The sequence below is a fragment of the Daphnia magna genome, linkage group LG7 (genome assembly GCF_020631705.1).
Source record: "Daphnia magna isolate NIES linkage group LG7, ASM2063170v1.1, whole genome shotgun sequence".
Lineage (NCBI taxonomy): Eukaryota > Metazoa > Arthropoda > Branchiopoda > Diplostraca > Daphniidae > Daphnia > Daphnia magna.
Genome location: NC_059188.1, coordinates 8,234,485 through 8,252,676, shown reverse-complemented (window position 1 = coordinate 8,252,676; position 18,192 = coordinate 8,234,485). Strand labels below are relative to the sequence as shown.

The window sequence follows — 18,192 nt, the reverse complement described above, 5'->3', positions numbered from 1 at the left end:
TATTTCTTGAGTACATATAGTTTAGGAAATCCCATAATCCGTAAGCTTATTCACTCAGTTTTTTTATTATATCAATTATAATCACAAGGGGGCACCCAGGTTTGCACTGGGGACATTTCGATCTGCAGTCGAATGCTCTACCACTGAGCTATACCCCATTAATCGGTAAAAAAGAGGACAAAATAAAAAATTTTGTGCTGAGTCTATCAAATATTTCCTAATTTGACTAGAATTGGACATGGTGCCCTGCGTTGATAAGCTAAGCTGATCTGTTTTGGGATCTTGTATTTCAAAATTGCTTTCACTATTCGCTCATCTTTCCCTAATTTTATTAAGCATACAGAATAATAGCAGAAAGTTTGTGTTCAAAAACGGCAAGGAATCCGATTTCGATGCTTGATCACGTTAAATAAAATAAACAGATTTTAAACAACAGCTAATTTGGTTTCTTGGTAGAAAGAAAATTAGATCTAAATAAGAAAACATGGAGTGCTTCAATAACCGTACGAACAATTTCAGAAATAACTCAATGCTTTAAGTATTCCTTGAGTACATATAGTCAAGGAAATTTCATAATCCGTAAGCTTATTCACTCAGTATCTTTTATTATATTAATTATAATCACAAGGGGGCACCCAGGTTTGAACTGGGGACATTTCGATCTGCAGTCGAATGCTCTACCACTGAGCTATACCCCCTTAATCAGTTATAAAGAGGACAATATGACAAATTTTGTGCTGAATCGATCAAATATATTGAAAAGAAATTAGATCTAAATGACAAACATGGTGTGCTTCAATAACCGTACGTGCAGTTTCAGAAATAACTCAATGTTTTAATACTTCTTGAGTACATATAGTTTAGGAAATTCCATAATCCGTAAGCTTATTCATTCAGTTTTTTTATTATATCAATTATAATCGCAAGGGGGCACCCAGGTTTGAACTGGGGACATTTCGATCTGCAGTCGAATGCTCTACCACTGAGCTATACCCCCTTAATTGATTAAAAAGGGGACAAAAGAAAAATTTTTGTGCTGAATCTATCAAATATTTCCTAATTTGACTAGAATTGGACATGAAGCCCTGCGTTGATAAGCTAAGCTGATCTGTTTTGGTATCTTGTATTTCAAAATTGCTTTCACTATTCGCTCATATTTCCCTAATTTTATTAAGCATACAGAATAATAGCAGAAAGTTTGTGTTAAAAAACGGCAAGGAATCCGATTTCGATGCTTGATCACGTTAAATAAAATAAACAGATTTTAAACAACAGCTAACTTGGTTTCTTGGTAGAAAGAAAATTATATCTAAATAAGAAAACATGGAGTGCTTCAATAACCGTACGAACAATTTCAGAAATAACTCAATGCATTAAGTATTTCTTGAGTACAGTATCCTGCACAAAAATCCGAACACCGATTTAATTTTTTAAAGCCACCTATTGGCGGGGTAGTGGGTTTTTTGTTTGTTTTTCTTTAAGGGGGAGGGTAGACGGGGTGATGGACACGACAGGGTAGGGTTGGGTAAGTCTAGACATTTTAAAAAGGTTCCTTAAGGTATTACGCTTTAAGGCAAGTTACAGATCGGGACATTTTTGCAACCCCCAGGGTGGTGTGTTTTTTTAAACGAAAGTTGGAAATTTAGGGCTTGGGCTTGGTAATGTTGCTTACCGAAACAATTTAGCTTATGTTTCAGCTGCCTGTGAACGTTTATGTCGTTGTCAATGGCGTAGGTGTAGCCTTTCTGAATAAGATGCTGGAGTTCGGTGTTCGATTCTAGATGAAGTGATGAATTATTGTGGTAACCTTACGAGTAATTCTCGTTCATGTATAAAAATAGTTTTTACCGAGCAATATTTGCTTTCTTTGTTTATTAAATAACTTAAAAAATAATAGTTCACTTCATTCTAAAAAAATTAATATTCCCAGCATATTCGAATGAAGAATATTATAAAGATACGAAATATTTCGCAATTCCTTGTAGGGAATCGAACACTGATCTATGGCGTCGCAATCAGAGGCTCTACACATATGCAATTGGTATTGTTGGCAAGAAGGTCGTCACGTATGCAATCTTTCCTTAGGCTATCTGTTAATCACAGAAGTAAAAGTTATTGTAAACCCCTCCCTTCTTAACCTTCAATCTTTCATATAGAAGTGCATGATTGTAACATAATAATCGGAGTTTTCTAGGAGTCGTCTCAGAGTTCTGAGAAGACTCAACCTGGTATTTATACATGGTCTGTGAAAATTTACATTTAGAGGTCCCAACGAGACTAACATTCGTTATTGGAAGAAAAGTTTCTGACCCGTGCTTTATTTGCTAGCCGCAAGTGCTCTACGCCTCCACGAACGATTCTTCAAGCAACTAACATAGGAATACAATCGAGGTAAGCGAATGCCGTTTGATTCTCTCGTACAAAAGACTGCTCTCAAAGAGAACACTCTACTACCTTTATACCCCGCAAAACAAGGTTCTGATTTAACCGATTAAGACCCAAACCTAAGTAATCACCGAATACAATTTTTATACCATTGAAAGACCTTAATAGACTTAGAATTTCATACCAATTCAATCTCAACAACTGAAAATATCCAACAGTTACAAACACAGAAACAAGAAGCAAGTTAAGCGACGCAAAATTCGCTGAATTTTTACACTTACTACCTTCTAGAACAAACTTTAAAAGTAACAGATGGTGTAACAGCAGAAACCATTGCAAATGCTACTAAAACACTCAAAGACGACATAATCGCACAAAGCGGAAACACCAAAACACTCGATAGTTTACTCCCACAACTACACGCATTGCATGGAAAAGAAAAAGATTTTTTTTTCGGTACCATCAGTGTATTGCAGAAAGAACCGCATGGAAAAGCACATATCTACCCTAAAATGTGAACTTTCAAACGTGCAAAAACAATTGGAGAGTAACAAAAAGTAGGCAAAAAGTTCCAAATACACTTTAAGCAGTTCATTAGAGCAACTTAAAGAACACAACGAGGCTCTGAAAAACTCCCTCGAGAAAGCAAATTCCCGAATTACCGAACAAGAACCAAGACTTGATATTACCTTAGCAACTGAGCAACAATTACAGAACCTTCTCAAAAGGAAAGAGGAAAACAACGCAGCTGTCGAGACCGAAGGGCAAAAAATAATTAACAAACTTGAAGGTGAAGTGTGGTCTACCAAAACTGATCCAGAAACTCAAAACTGCAGAAAACCAGATAAAACAAGTCTCAGAAATGGCAGAACAGCTCCGGAAAGAGATAGAAGTTTTGGCAGACATACTCGACAAAACTACAACAGAAAAAATTAAATTTAAAGAAAAGCTTGCTAGATTTTACTTAAAAGAACTAGAACCTTGGAGAAAAAATTCAAGAACTCCAAACTCGGGTACGAGCACAAGAAAATCAAATAACATTACTAGAAATCCGAGTGAAAGAATACAAACAAATTCGAGTTAAATTCATCGAGACTAAAGATTCCAACGAGTCAAGGTTAGACGAGGACGAACTAGGAAAAATAACCAAACTAGTGGGTGATATAAACGAGCTGACCTTGCCGACAGACAGTGGAGACTAGTCACTCTACTAAGAGCTGGAAATAGTGTCACAGAGCCAAGGGCAGCGAAGGAAGAGATCGTCGTTACCCAGACTGGGTTGGATATCGGAGCGCCATCAACGGAAGGCGTGCATCGGATACAGTATGCTGACGAGGCGATATTGATGGCGATGCAGAGGAAGCGGAACTGATATATAGCGAAGCCTGATTGTACAACTGGCCTGTCTGTCTTTTAGTTTATTGTGGAGAACACGCAGTTCAATGCAAGTCTTCTATTATTTTCCGCCTTGTTCCATGGTGGAGATGCTATGATTCGGGTAAGTCCTAGCAACCAATTCCTTCAATCCTGTCATAGTTAAGGATAACTTGTGTGGGTTAAGAATATGTGGAATCGGGGCGTGACCGTTTGGAGATGTTAAAATGATCTTTGTTTGTTGTCACATTTCCAAGTTTGATGGTAGCAATTTTAGCTTCTGGAAGTTTCAACCTTAACTGGTTCTTGAGAATAATTGCCTAGTGGAACTTGTTGAGGGTACTGATCTCCTACTAGTGGTGGCAACTTAGTTTTTTTTGTTGCTAGGTATTACTAGGTATTACTAGGTTATTTATCTAGTTTTCGCAAAAACTAGGTACAGTAATTGAAAAAAAACTAGGTACTAAGTACTAGTAAAAGTACTTAAAAAAACTAGGTAAAATTTTTAACTAGGTAATTACCTAGTTATTTAGGTACCTAGTTTCAAAATTCAAACTAGGTACAACTTTAAACTAGGTTCTTCAAAAATGATTAGTTTCCCAAAAAATCAAATGTAAGCTGCAGTACCCATACCAAATAAAAAATTACTGATTTTGAATTACTGAAAAAAAGAACACAGATTAAGGGTTCATGTCAAATTTATTATTGAATCTGCAAAGCGTTTGAGATTCTAGTAAAACTGATGACACGTTTGTTTTTTTGCCTTTGCAAGAAAGCCCACTGAAAGAAAAAAGTCGCTCTGCGGATGCAGACGTTGCTGGCATGGCCAGATATTGCAATCCTATTCCAGACAGATTGGAAAACCTCCCTGACTTTTCTTTCCAGAAAAAAAATGGGTCAATTTCCGGATCGAACCCTCCCTTGTCCAATATATCCAAGTAATCCTTAATCTCCCTTTTTAACTCTACGAAACTTGTATTGCAACGCATGGCTGGGCATGGAGTGTCAACAAGTCTCCTTCGTTTGAAGAGCTGCGTATGCTCTGAATCAGAAATAGAAAAAAAAACACCAGGCAATTGAAGAATGTGTAAATCAACGGCAAAAATTAAAATATTACCTTTGGCTGATTGAGGTTGATTATTAGGATTAGGAGCTTGAGCTTCTTCCTCCTCTGAATTGGAAATAGTCAACAAACAAAGTCCTTCGATTACTTCTTGTTTTAGAAAATCGTACATTCTTCGTTTTCCTTCCTCAAATAATTCGCCATTTACTTCTAAAGTTTTACTCGGGTGTAGTATACAGCACATCAAGTACGTCTGATCAAATTGAGGATGAGTTACATCCATAAAATGTTCAAATTTCTTTTTCATTTCAAAAAGACCAAGATCACATAAGCTTTTCAACATCAGTTCCTTTTCTTTAGTTGTTGTGAAGTGTTCTTGTAGTGACAAAATTGAGGGGATGACACAGGCGGCTGATGGATATTTGTCGCCCTCGAGGTAGGTGGTGGCCATGGCTAATGGCTTCAAGAACAGCACAATTTTTTTTACTTCCGCACAATCAAAATCTATTCCCCAAACACGATCTCTGCAAACTTTAATAATTGCTGATTTCAGGAGAAGGACACGTTGCAGGACAAAAAAAAGCTGTTCCACCGTGTTTCGGCAATTTTTAGAAGCTTTTTTCCAGTTAGCCTCTTTAGCTCCTGATTTGCGACTCCAGAAGAACTGATTTTCTTAAGCAGTTTCAAAACTTTTTTTCTTAGTTTGCTTAAAAAAGATTTTCGGTCGTCCAGAACTTTATGAAATATCAAGTTCAATGCATGGGCGATGCATGGTTATCGTTTGGCGAAAGCTTGTCGAAAATTTTCTTGGTCATCTAAGAAGGAATCTTCCTCAGTAACATCATCTGCTTGAAGGTCTCCAGATTCTGGCGTGTGTTCATCGTCTGATTCATTTTCAGATTCCAATTGGTCATCATCACTATCTTCGTCCTCTATTTCGATGTCCAATTCTATTTCAATGTATTCATCGTTATGCTCATCGGAATAGGGACTAATGATCGGTCGAGTGACGGTTTTTTTTTCACGCACTGAACCACTCTGTATGGTTGTAACGCACTTACGATATTAGCTCCTTTATCGGTTACCAATCGTATCACTTTCTTCATATCCAAATCCTATTCCCGACAAATTTCTTCAAACAGATTCCGAATCCGAATTCCTGTATGAGGATGGGGGAAATCGCGACATGTCAATGCAGCTACTTCGATGGCGGACGACTTTGGATTAAAGTAAACAGCAACAACCCCAAGATAAAACTTATCCAGACCTGGTTGGCTCCATATGTCCATAGTCACAAAGTAGTTCTTTACTAGTTTTAAAGTTGACACGACATTTCTCTTTACTTTCATGGAATATTCAACGACCCACTTCTTCAGTGTGTTCCGGCTGGGAAGGCTGTCAGCTATTCGGCTGTTCAAGTTGAATAGCATAGTCTGGAACTGAATACTTTCCATCATGTTTAATGGGAATGACGTGCAGCCAGCTAGTCGTGTAAGATCACTTTTGAAGGTCTTATAAATTAGAGACTTTTCAGGGTATGGATTCCTTATGTGGTGCTGTTGAGACTTGACAATAGTTGTCTGATTAGGTTTGAAAAAGTCAGCAATTGCAGATCCTGATCCGGAATTTGGATTTTGTTTCTTCTTATTCTCAGCTATATTCTTTTCCTCAGACAGGAACTCCTTCATTTCTTCTTTATGATATTTTCCATGATATAGTTTCATATTGGTCGTATTCCTCCCTTTTTTAGAGTACGGGCAATCTTTTCCATCTGACTTTTTAAGAAGACAAATTACTATGAGATTTTTTCCCTGGCCTTTCCAGCTAAAATAATTCCAAATCGGACTCCGTTTCTTAGGCCCTCTGCTTTTTGATTGGGATGATGATCTTCCGGACACTTCTGACTCATCGTTAGAATTTTCGGCTTCGTCAATTCCTTCAACTTCATCATCAAGTAAACTTGAGGATCTTGATCTGTTACTTGTACTACTGCCAGAAATAGGAGTAGAGATTCGAACACCTGCAACATATTCAACTTCCTCATTCCCAGGAGAAAGGGGCGGCAAAAATTCTCCCATTGTTAGACAGCTAGCCATTACATAGACAGTAAATTCTCGGGCTCAAACTTATGGAAAGCTGAGTCAAAGGCCAACCAAACAGCAAGATCTGTGAACTGCGACTGGCCAAATAAACAAAAGAAAATAAGTCCAAAATTTGTTCAAAGAAACATAAATGACATAGTACTCACAGATGATACAGAGAGAGACAGCAGATGCAGATGCAGGATATCACCTGCACACTAGAATACACCAGACAGCAAGATCTCGCAAAGTAATAGTTAGTTAGTCTAAAATTTGTAGTGAAAAAACGTGGTGAGGGACTGTAGGCGCGAAAAAACGTTGAGTAGCGAGTAGCCTGCACAAGGAAATATCAAGTGTGTCACATAAAAATGAATAAAAAACATCGTTGCCATTATTTTGACAACGCTGCATAAAAATCAAAATTACCTAGGTAATTATCTAGGTAATCATTTAAAAAAAACTAGGTATTACTATTACTAGGTAATTTCTAGGTAGAAAAATGGACCAAAAACTAGGTAAAAGTAGAGGGAAAAAACTAGGTAATACTAGGTAACTAGGTAAAACTAGGTAATACTACCTAGTATTGCCACCACTATCTCCTACTACCTTCAACAATTGCATTGCTTGCTGATAATTCTAACAATGCAGCGGTGACGACGAGAGATACCAGCATCAAGAACTGGAAACAACTTGATATCACTGCTCGCAATTTTATTGTATTAGATGAAAAATGTCAGAGAAATGTTAGAGAACTTTGATGACTTGCACTACAGCTCACGGTATGTGGATTCGATTCAAAACTCAATATGAGCTCAAATCTCAAGAAAACAAACATTTGTTGATGGCCAAATTCATGAGCTATGAATATGAACAAGGAAACAATATCATTAGCCACATCACGGCTATTCAAGAACTTGCTACCCAGCTCAGTGATTTCGGCACACCAGTCTCAGACGGGCAAATAATCACAAAGATCACGATGACTCTGCCGCCAAGTTATAGATCTTTTCTTTCGGCTTGGAATTATATTGAACAAAGTAAGAAGACCATTGCCCTACTGACCACACGCCTGCAGTGTGAAGAAAACATGTCGAAGATGGCTGGAATGGCAATCGGCAATCAGTCCGACTCAGCGTTTTTTGCCAAAAAACAGAAATCAACAAAATGGCACCCATCGTAAACAAATTTCAATGATTTTCGAAACAGAATGAAGAACGTGAATGCAAAACGACCCCAATGCGTTTTTTGTAGAAAAAGAGGATTCAAATCAGCTCATTGAGAAGACGTATGCTGGAGGAAAGAATCATATCTAGAGGGCAAGCAAGATGCCGCAGCAGAATTAGCCTTAACCGTTAAATCTTCGAGTAAGCAACAGCAAAAGCATGACAACTGTGAAGATGATTATGCTTTTCTTTCAAGCGTCTCAATACCTTCATCAAAAATTGGCATGCAGACTCAGGTTGTACAAAACACATGGCCGATGATAGGTCTATGTTCACAACGTTTTCAAGCATTACCCCAGGCACTAGAACCGTAAAAAACATCGGCAAAAACAACTCGCTTCTATCTGTTTAAGTATTGGAAATGTTTAAATCCAGTCTCAAGTAAATGGCGACTGGTACGACGGCATGATCCAAGGCGTTCTTTTGGTACCAGACATTGGAATGACACTTTTCTCCATTGGGGAGGCTACTGATCGTGGAATGAAGGCAACTTTTGACAACGCTGGTGTCATCATCACCAAGGGAGAGAAGATCGTCGCCACAGAAATTAGGATCAACAAAAATCTCTACCGTATGAATATTCTATCTCTTCAAGATGAAGAACTTCACGCAAGTGGATTTTCTGAAAAACGCTTCTCGTTACAACTGTGGCATGAGCGCCTAGGACACGTAAGCAATTCCACCATCCAGAAAATGTGTAACTTAAACGTAGTTGATGTCCTCAAGGTCACTCCAAGTTCTACCGTGCAGTTTTGTGAAGGTTGCGTGCTTGGTACACACCATCGCCTCCATTTTCCTACCGGCGGACGAAATCGTGCAACAAAAATCGGCGAGTTGTTACACACAGATGTATGTGGCCCAATGAGAAATCCTTCCCTGAACGGTGCACTATATTTCGTCGCGCTTCGAGATGATTACACCGGATACGGCGTTGTCAACTTTAGGAAACGGAAGTCCGAGGGGTTAGAGCACCTTAAAAATTACTCTGCCAGATTAGAAAATGAAATCGGTCATCCCATCATCACACTTCGAAGTGACAATGGTGGTGAATATACGAGCCACGAACTCGAAGTTTGGCTAAAAGAAAAAGGAATACTCCGCGAAACAAGTGTTGATAAGAACCCCGAGCAGAATGGAGTATTAGAGCGGACAAATCGCACCATTCTTGAATCTGCCAGGAGCATGCTACATTCATCTTCACTCGGAGTCGAGCTATGGGCTGAAGCGATTGCATGCGCCGTTTATTTATTGAACCGAGTCCTGACCACAGCAACGACAGAGTCAACTCCATATTATGGATGGTATGGTCGAAAATCAAACGTTTCGCATCTCCGAATCTTTGGTTGTACCGCTTACGCACACATTCCAGTGGACAAGTGGTCCAAACTTGATCCAAAAGGACAAAAGTGCATCTTCGTAGGCTACGCCGAAACTCCGAAACTCTGAAATTCTGAAACTCCGAAAGAATTTCGTCCATATGATCCCGTATCAAGAAAAGTAAAAATTTCAAGAGATGTTATTTTTCATGAACGTGAGCAAGACCTTAGCAGTAGTACGGCCCGGTCTACCAATTTCAGTGATTTTGATTGCACTGACGACGATTCAGTACCTTCACTTGGTGATGCAGTGATTGGGAATGAGTCACCTTACCTTTAAAGTCCTACTGGCTCTATATCACCCAATGCATGCTCTGATAAATCGCCAATTACACTACTTTTGCTCGTCCAAATTCCCAAACTCATGTGAATCCTGATCACCAGCCATTCGCCAACAATCCACCTCCTGGCGAGACTATGGAAGATAGTCATCATCACGACAAAATTGATCCTGACAGTGACCCTTTCTACGGCTTCTCTCCAGTCCGCCACTCTCAACGAATTTCAAAGAAAAGACTACGTCTTATTGAGAATTCCAACTTCGTTAGTTACGACGACTCTGGTCCGGTCCTGGAAATCGAAGAACCGCAGTCATATGCTGAAGCTCTGGAGAGTCTCTAATCAAATGAATGGAAATAGGCCATGGACGAGGAAATCGAGTCACTCACAAAACACGGGATATGGGTGCTATAAAGTCTACCTTCAGGAAGGCGGACAGAGAAAAGCAAGTGGGTATTCAAATTGAAACACGACGCTAACGGACAGCCTTGCCGCTTCAAAGCTCGTCTAGTGGCGAAAGGTTATTCACAAAAGGAAGGAATTGATTATAACGAAACCTACGCACCGGTAGTCCGCTATGAATGAATCAGGGCGGTATTAGAAACGGAAGCGGCGCACAATATGGAAATCATGCAGTTCGACGTAAAAACGGCATTTTTACATGGAGATTTAAGTGAAGAAATTTTCATGGAGCAGCCGGAGAGATTTGCCGACATTCACCATCCAAACAGTGTGTGCCGACTGCTGAAAAGTTTGTACGGGCTTAAACAAGCATCAGGAGCTTGGAACGTGAAATTTGACAATTTTCTCCTGCAATCTGGTTTCATCCGCAGCAACACCGATCCCTGTGTTTTTTTTCAAACCAATCAAAAGGAAGGTATGCTAATCCGGGCTGTATGGGTCGACAACGACCTTTTGTGTGGAACAAACCAAGAAACATTGGCATCGGTTATCAGTTCCCTTCGTGAACATTTTGACATGACTGTGGAAACTATTACCCATTTTATTGGCATCAAAATATCACGGAACAGAATCAATCGCACCATCAAGCTTTCGCAAGAATCTTTCGTTCATCGTATCCTCAAGTGCTTTGGTATGGCAAATTGCAACCCTTAAGTTGTGCCTGCAGAACCGTACACAAACCTCTCAGAAGTCTCACTTGGAAAGGACGGCGACGACTTTGATCAATCCGTGTATCGTGAAGCGTTGGGAAGACTCATGTAGATGATGGTTTGTACACGCCCAGATATCGCTTTCGCTGTAAGTCAGGTAGCGCAATTCAGTCACCAACCGCCTGCCCACTGGACAGCAGTGTGACGAATTTTTTCTTATTTGAAAGGAACCGCTGATTTTGGAATCACCGAGTTAGGATACATAACGCCGAGTTGGATGCACCTCATATTCTTCTTGCATATTCTGATTCTGATTATGCGCGTGACACTAGTTCTAGGCGCTCGACTTCTGGCTACCTTCTTCTATTGAATGGGGGACCTATCAGCTGGGCCAGTCGACGACAGCAATGCGTGTCGTTATCGACAACTGAAGCAGAGTACGTGGCCATGTGCGAAACATCGAAAGAAGTTACTTGGATGCGGCGACTCCTAGAAAGTATTGGATCACAACAAGTTCAACCAACAACCCTCCTTTGTGACAATCAAGGTGATATGAAACTTGTTGTAAATCAGGAGTTTCATCGGCGTACCAAGCACATTGATGTAAGGTACAGTATCCTGCACAAAAAGGTGAACACCGATTTATTTTGAAAAAGCCATCTGTGGGTAGAAAATATGAATAGTTTACCTTTTTAAGGAAAGGTAGGGCGGTTTTGGCGCAAAATCATCATAAAGGGGGTTGGGTAATGTCAGTCCAGACATTTATTTTTTTGCCCTAGGTATAAAATGTCTGGAAAAAAGTGTAGACTGTATCATCGGTAGACTCCCCTACCCCCCGGCTAAGAAGAACTATTTTTCAATTCAAAATAGAGTCTTTCCATTACTCGTTATTGTCGTTATCGGGTCGGGTAATCGGGTAGCATATGGAAATACAAAATTATATGTATAAGTATGCTAGCTATTTGTTACTAAATTGTTAGTGGCTTATTGGATACGTTTCCGTCGGCGACGCGGGAGTTCCGCGTTCAAAGCTTGTTTGCGTTAATAGTACTCAGAACAAATCTAACTAATGAATATAATTAAATAAAATTTTGATGAGATATATAATATATAAAATTTTGAAAAAAATATTTATAAACGATTAATGATTATTTCATTCGTAAACAATTACACTTTTTTCATGAACGCAATAAATTTGTCAACAGATTTCTCATCCAAGTCTAGAACGCGGATCTCCCGCGTCGCCGACGGAAACGTATCCACCCACTAACAATTTGATAACTAACAGCTAGCATACTGATAAAATAATTTTGTGTTTCCATATGCTACCCGATTACCCGACCCGATAATGACAATAACGAGTAATGGAAAGACTCTATTTTGTATTTCAAAAATAGTTCTACTTAGCCGGGGGAGGGGGGGGTTAGGGGAGTCTACCGATGATACAGTCTACACTTTTCCAGACATTTAATACCTAGGGCAAAAAAAAAGGTGTCTGGACTGAGCCCCCCTTATAATGATTTTGCGCCAAAACCGCCCTACCTCTCCTTAAAAAGGTAAACTATTCATATTTTCTACCCACAGATGGCTTTTTCAAAATAAATCGGTGTTCACCTTTTTGTGCAGGATACTGTACCTTACATCAATGTGCTTGGTACGCCGATGAAACTCCTGATTTACAACAAGTTTCATATCACCTTGATTGTCACAAAGGAGGGTTGTTGGTTGAACTTGTTGTGATCCAATACTTTCTAGGAGTCGCCGCATCCAAGTAACTTCTTTCGATGTTTCGCACATGGCCACGTACTCTGCTTCAGTTGTCGATAACGACACGCATTGCTGTCGTCGACTGGCCCAGCTGATAGGTCCCCCATTCAATAGAAGAAGGTAGCCAGAAGTCGAGCGCCTAGAACTAGTGTCACGCGCATAATCAGAATCAGAATATGCAAGAAGAATATGAGGTGCATCCAACTCGGCGTTATGTATCCTAACTCGGTGATTCCAAAATCAGCGGTTCCTTTCAAATAAGAAAAAATTCGTCACACTGCTGTCCAGTGGGCAGGCGGTTGGTGACTGAATTGCGCTACCTGACTTACAGCGAAAGCGATATCTGGGCGTGTACAAACCATCATCTACATGAGTCTTCCCAACGCTTCACGATACACGGATTGATCAAAGTCGTCGCCGTCCTTTCCAAGTGAGACTTCTGAGAGGTTTGTGTACGGTTCTGCAGGCACAACTTAAGGGTTGCAATTTGCCATACCAAAGCACTTGAGGATACGATGAACGAAAGATTCTTGCGAAAGCTTGATGGTGCGATTGATTCTGTTCCGTGATATTTTGATGCCGATACTTGCGGGAGCCATACTACTGTAGCGACCAGAGGGAGCGGAACGTTCGTTGGCTTACGCCAGTAGGCTGATGACGACAGCCGAGAGAGACTACTCGATCACGGAGAAAGAGTGCCTAGCATTGGTATGGGTGGTCAAGAATTTCAGAAGTTTCGTATGGGGTTACCCGATTAGGATCGTGATGAATCATCATGCCTTATGCTGGCTTACGTCGAAAAAGGAGTTGGCCGGGGGAGAATTATACAGTGAAGGACGGGTCACTGTTCCGAGTAAGTTACTGTTTTAGATTGTGCGTGCCGAAGTCTTTTAGGAAAAAAATTCTTCTAGCATGTCACGACGACATGATGGCCAGACATTTAGGTGAAGCGAGAACGTAGGAAACGGTAAAACAAAGATACTATTGGTTAGGTCTCTACAACGACGTATCGCGTTATGTTAAGTCATGTCTGGCATGTCAGGCAAGGAAAAAGGGAGTGTATAGGTGTGCTCCGAGGTTTATGTGAAATTTCTCAGGTAGAGAGCCCATTCGACAGGGTAGGACTGGATATTTTGGGGCCTTTTCCAAGAACAACCTTAGGAAATCACTACATAATCGTGGCGGTGGATTATGTCACTAAACGGGCAGATGTAGGAGCCTTGGGTACTGCTGGGGAGAAAGAAATGGCTCAGACAATAAAAAAATACGTTTCTTCTCTGGTCGGCTGAAAGGCGTAGCCTTTGAATGGCATGAATACTACGCTGAGGAGGAAAGCGAATGGACTTCCGTTTCAGGACGTGCAATGAATGATTCTAAAGGAAGTAATAAAACCGGATATAGGATGTCCCGGTGACCTTCATTGGACATCGGATGGGATTTCCCGCTTGTTCCAAAAGGACATAGCTGGGATATCCCTATGACGGCAGAATGCTAGGGTGTTTCCAACGAAAGGGATGGTGAAAATTTTCCTTTACAAAGTGCTGCAAGTTTTTCGTCAAAAACAGTGGAAAATGCTTTAGTAGAAAGGGCAGATGCAGAAGAGCCCAAAACAAAAAAGTGCACGTGTTTTCAATATTTGTCTTACGTTTCTAATGTATACTAAATATTATTGATTGTGTTTTAGCCTGAGATAACTGACTCTGAAATCCAATCTTATTGCCAATCGTTTCAAGTTAAAACAATCGCACAAGTCTCAAGAGGCAATCATTAAGGCATGCTTAATGGGGCTTGATTGTTTCAATGTCATCACAACGGGGGGGAGGCAAATCACTGTGTTATCAACTAATAGCTTTACTTTCACCGGATGTTACCGTCGTGATATCCCCATTGAAGTCTCTAATTATTGATCAAGTGAGTCGACTTAAGGACTTAGAGGTTTTAGAATTTTTTCAATATTTTTTTTTGTTATTGTATAGTTTTATATTTTTCTAATTTAAAACCCATATTTCAGCTGCGTACATTTTTACTTCTCAAAACCAAAGAGAACAATTAAACATCTTACAAAAAATGAGAGAAAGTGGGTCATTCCGCTGAAATCGAATTAATTTCGGCGCTCGACATCACCGAATTTTCAAATTTTTTTTACAGTGTATTTAATGTGCTTGTATAAAATGCTCTGTAACGGGAAAAGTTTTTCCCGTTTACCGCATTAGAAATAAAAAATTTTAAGATTCGGTTTTCTAAATTTTTAAAATGTTTTTTTTTTTAATTTCAATTATTTCCGTTTCCTTTTGTGCTGCAAGGTTAAAAAATAGTGAAAAGATAGAGAATTTTTTTCTCTTTTTAGTGATTTATTTGGATTTGAAATTTAAAAAAATAAAGTTAGATAATTGGGATTTAAACATTTTTTATTTAAATGAACCTAGTGAAAATAAGTTAGCTTCGATTAAAATCTTTTTTCACTCATCGATAGATCTTGAGTGTGTGTATTTCGTGTACAAATTTTAAGTTTTACCCGTTTCCCGTTTACTATTTATAAATTTTCAAAGTTTTTATTATTCGCCCTATCTCTTACACGGAAAACCTGTTCATGTTCATAGGGTCGTCTCTGAGCCCTGAGCGGTTGCCGATTGAAAGTCTCTAGAGACGAGGGGAAGTATTCGATATTAAGTATTGGCCAAAAAAGCAAAGCCATTAATTTAACAGAAACTAGACGGAAATAATCTTGCGTTGGTTTGAAAATGTTTGTGTTATTATTTATGGTCATTCACATAAAGAGTGTGAGGACATTGCACTTGCCTTAAAGAGCCAACAAATGAATGTGGCTTTGTAGTGTTTTGGGCTGCCACGAGGTGGCAGTCGAGGACCGATGTGGTAGACCATAGATGTGGGTAAGTCCCGGCAGTGTTGTACCATGCCTGGGTGACTGGTGTTGTGTCGTTCCACTCACAGCTGAAGAATACAGAGTGGTTCATCCAGTAACATCGTAGTGTGTTCGCTTAATCTATCACTGAGACTATTACAGTGGCAACGAGGAAGAGTCTAAGGAACCTTTCGTGTAAACAAGAAAATGCAAGCTGCTGCATTTCCCTCTTACGAACCATTATCTATAAGCCTGGATAAAACCACGCTAAGCGCACGCTGGGCTGAGTGAATTTAAGGTTTCACTGACCTACTGAATATCCTGAGTTACACTGACGATGGAAAGACAGTATCAGTTCTCAATTACTATGGTGGAGGTGAACTAAAAAAACTTATCAAGACTCTCAAGCTAAACCGTCAACACGCGGTTGCTGCTGACCCTAGTCAGAACCAAACTGCAGTTCCTGCAGAGTCATTGTTTGATGCAACTGTTCGGACGATCTCGGTTCATTTCTGTCCGAATGATTATCAGATCTACAACACGTATGTGTTTCGTCAAGTGAAACAGGCAACTGACGAGTCATTAGACGGATTCCACATGCGATTGATCATGCTCGCAGTTGGCTGCGGCTTCACAGACGTCGACCGGGAGATCCTGATTCAAATCATAACGGTCTGCTCAGACCGTAAGATACGAAAAATTTGACTTTCTAAATCAGGTCTGTCTCTATCTGACCACCTTCATCTTGGCCGTACGTTAGAGCTAACCAAGGTTCAAGCCACTAACATAGAGGACCGCCAACAGAATTGGTCATCAAAGGGTCCAGTGAATCAAAAGTCTGCATAGGCAGTCAACGTGGCACTGGGTCATCGAAGCGTGGTGAGCAATTCGGGCCGAAAGACGTGAATCTACGAAGCGCCTGTCAGAACTGTGCCAAAGCTGACCATTGGAAACTGTCTGATTGTCCTGCTAGAGGCGAAAAATGCTCGTATTGTGTGAAATTCAATCATTTTGCTGCCGCATGCTACACCAAACAAAAGGAGAAGAACGAGCAACCTCGCAGAAACAGAAGTACTGGCCTTAAAATGGCTCTGAAAAGAAGAAACGTTCGTCAAGTGATTTTCAGTGCCCCATTAACGGACTCTGGTTCGGACAGCCCCGTCAATCAGTTAGTTTTCAAAACAGCTTACGACAGTGATTTATATCCGTCCATCCCTCTAGTAGTCTATGGGCGCAAGGTAAATTTCGTCGTCTACAAGGCTGCAGGACTCACTCTCGTCACCTACCGAGTGTACAGTATCCTGCACAAAAATCCGAACACCGATTTAATTTTTTAAAGCCACCTTTTGGCGGGGTAAAGGGTTTTTGTTTGTTTTTCTTTAAAAAGGAGGGTAGACGGGGTGATGGACACATAGGGCAGGGTTGGTTAAGTCTAGACTTTTTTTTATGCCTTAAGGTATTACGCTTTAAGGCAAGTAACAGGTCGGGACATTTTTGCAACCCCCAGGGTGGTGTGTTTTTTTAAAACGATAGTTGGAAATGTTGGACTTAGGCTGTGTAATATTCCATTCCCAAATAAATTATATAGCTGCCTGTGCACAAAAATGTCAATACCGATGGCATATGTGTAGAGGCTCTGATTGCGACGCCGTAGATCAATGTTCGATTCCCGATACAGAATTGCGAAATTATTTGGTATCGTTGTAATATTCTTCATTCGAATTAGCTGGGAATATTAATTACTTAAAACAAAGAGGATTATTAATTTTTAAATTATTAAATTAAAAAAAAAGCACATATTTCTCGATAAAAATTTGTTTTATATGTAATCGAGAATTTCTCGTAAGGTAACCACAATAATTCATCACCTCACCTGGAATCGAACACTGATCTACGGCATCACATTCAGAAACGCTACACCTATGCCACTGACAACGACGTAAGTGTTCACAAGCAGCTGAAACATAAGCTAAATTGTCTCGGTAAGAAACATTACCAAGCCCAAGCCCTCAATTTCCAACTGTCGTTTTAAAAAACACACCACCCTGGGGGTTGCAAAAATGTCCCGACCTGTAACTTGCCTTAAAGCGTAATACCTTAAGGCACTTTTTTTTATGTCTAGACTTACCCAACCCTGCCCTGACGTGTCCATCACCCCGTCTACCCTCCCCCTTAAAGAAAAACAAACGAAAAACCCACTACCCCGCCAAAAGGTGGCTTTAAAAAATTAAATCGGTGTTCGGATTTTTGTGCAGGATACTGTACCAACAACTTGGGTGCCCTGCCCTTACCACTGTTAAAAGTCGTGTGTTTGGGTATGACTCTGTTTGTCCCATCACGTTGCTAGGGAAACTTAAGTGTAAAGTTCGTGTTGCCAAAATCTCCCGGTCGTGCTCAATCGTGATACATGTTGTCCACTCGACAACGAAATAATGCATCCTGGGGTATGAAGCTGCAACGAAGCTTGGCTGCTTCAAAATTACTGCCTTTGCGAAGAACTCAACCCTTTTCAAAGTAGGAAGCCCAAAGCTACGCATTGGGAAGTACAAAGACGTTCTGGTGAAGCTTCACATTGACCCTTTAGTAAGACCCATATCACAGCCCCAAAGAAGAGTACCTTATCACCTACATCGTGCAGTGGAGGCGGAAGTCACACGCTTATTAGAAAA

At 40.1% G+C, this 18,192-nt stretch overlaps 1 protein-coding gene and 3 non-coding genes across 4 annotated transcripts; all 4 read right to left on the bottom strand.

Moving 5' to 3' along the window:
- Positions 1 to 86: 86 nt before the first annotated feature.
- On the bottom strand, positions 87 to 158 carry Trnac-gca. Its single transcript has one exon. It is a non-coding gene; the product is annotated as a tRNA-Cys (tRNA).
- A 468-nt stretch (positions 159 to 626) lies between these two features.
- Positions 627 to 698, bottom strand: Trnay-gua. Its single transcript has one exon. It is a non-coding gene; the product is annotated as a tRNA-Cys (tRNA).
- A 227-nt stretch (positions 699 to 925) lies between these two features.
- Positions 926 to 997, bottom strand: Trnac-gca. The gene has a single exon. It is a non-coding gene; the product is annotated as a tRNA-Cys (tRNA).
- A 3,442-nt stretch (positions 998 to 4,439) lies between these two features.
- LOC116926870 lies at positions 4,440 to 5,305 on the bottom strand. The gene is made up of 2 exons (XM_032933796.2): positions 4,877 to 5,305; positions 4,440 to 4,801 (listed from the first exon to the last, which is right to left on the bottom strand). Exons 1-2 carry the CDS (start codon positions 5,271 to 5,273, stop codon positions 4,440 to 4,442), a joined length of 759 nt encoding a protein of 252 aa, XP_032789687.2. The 5' UTR covers positions 5,274 to 5,305.
- Positions 5,306 to 18,192: the final 12,887 nt, after the last annotated feature.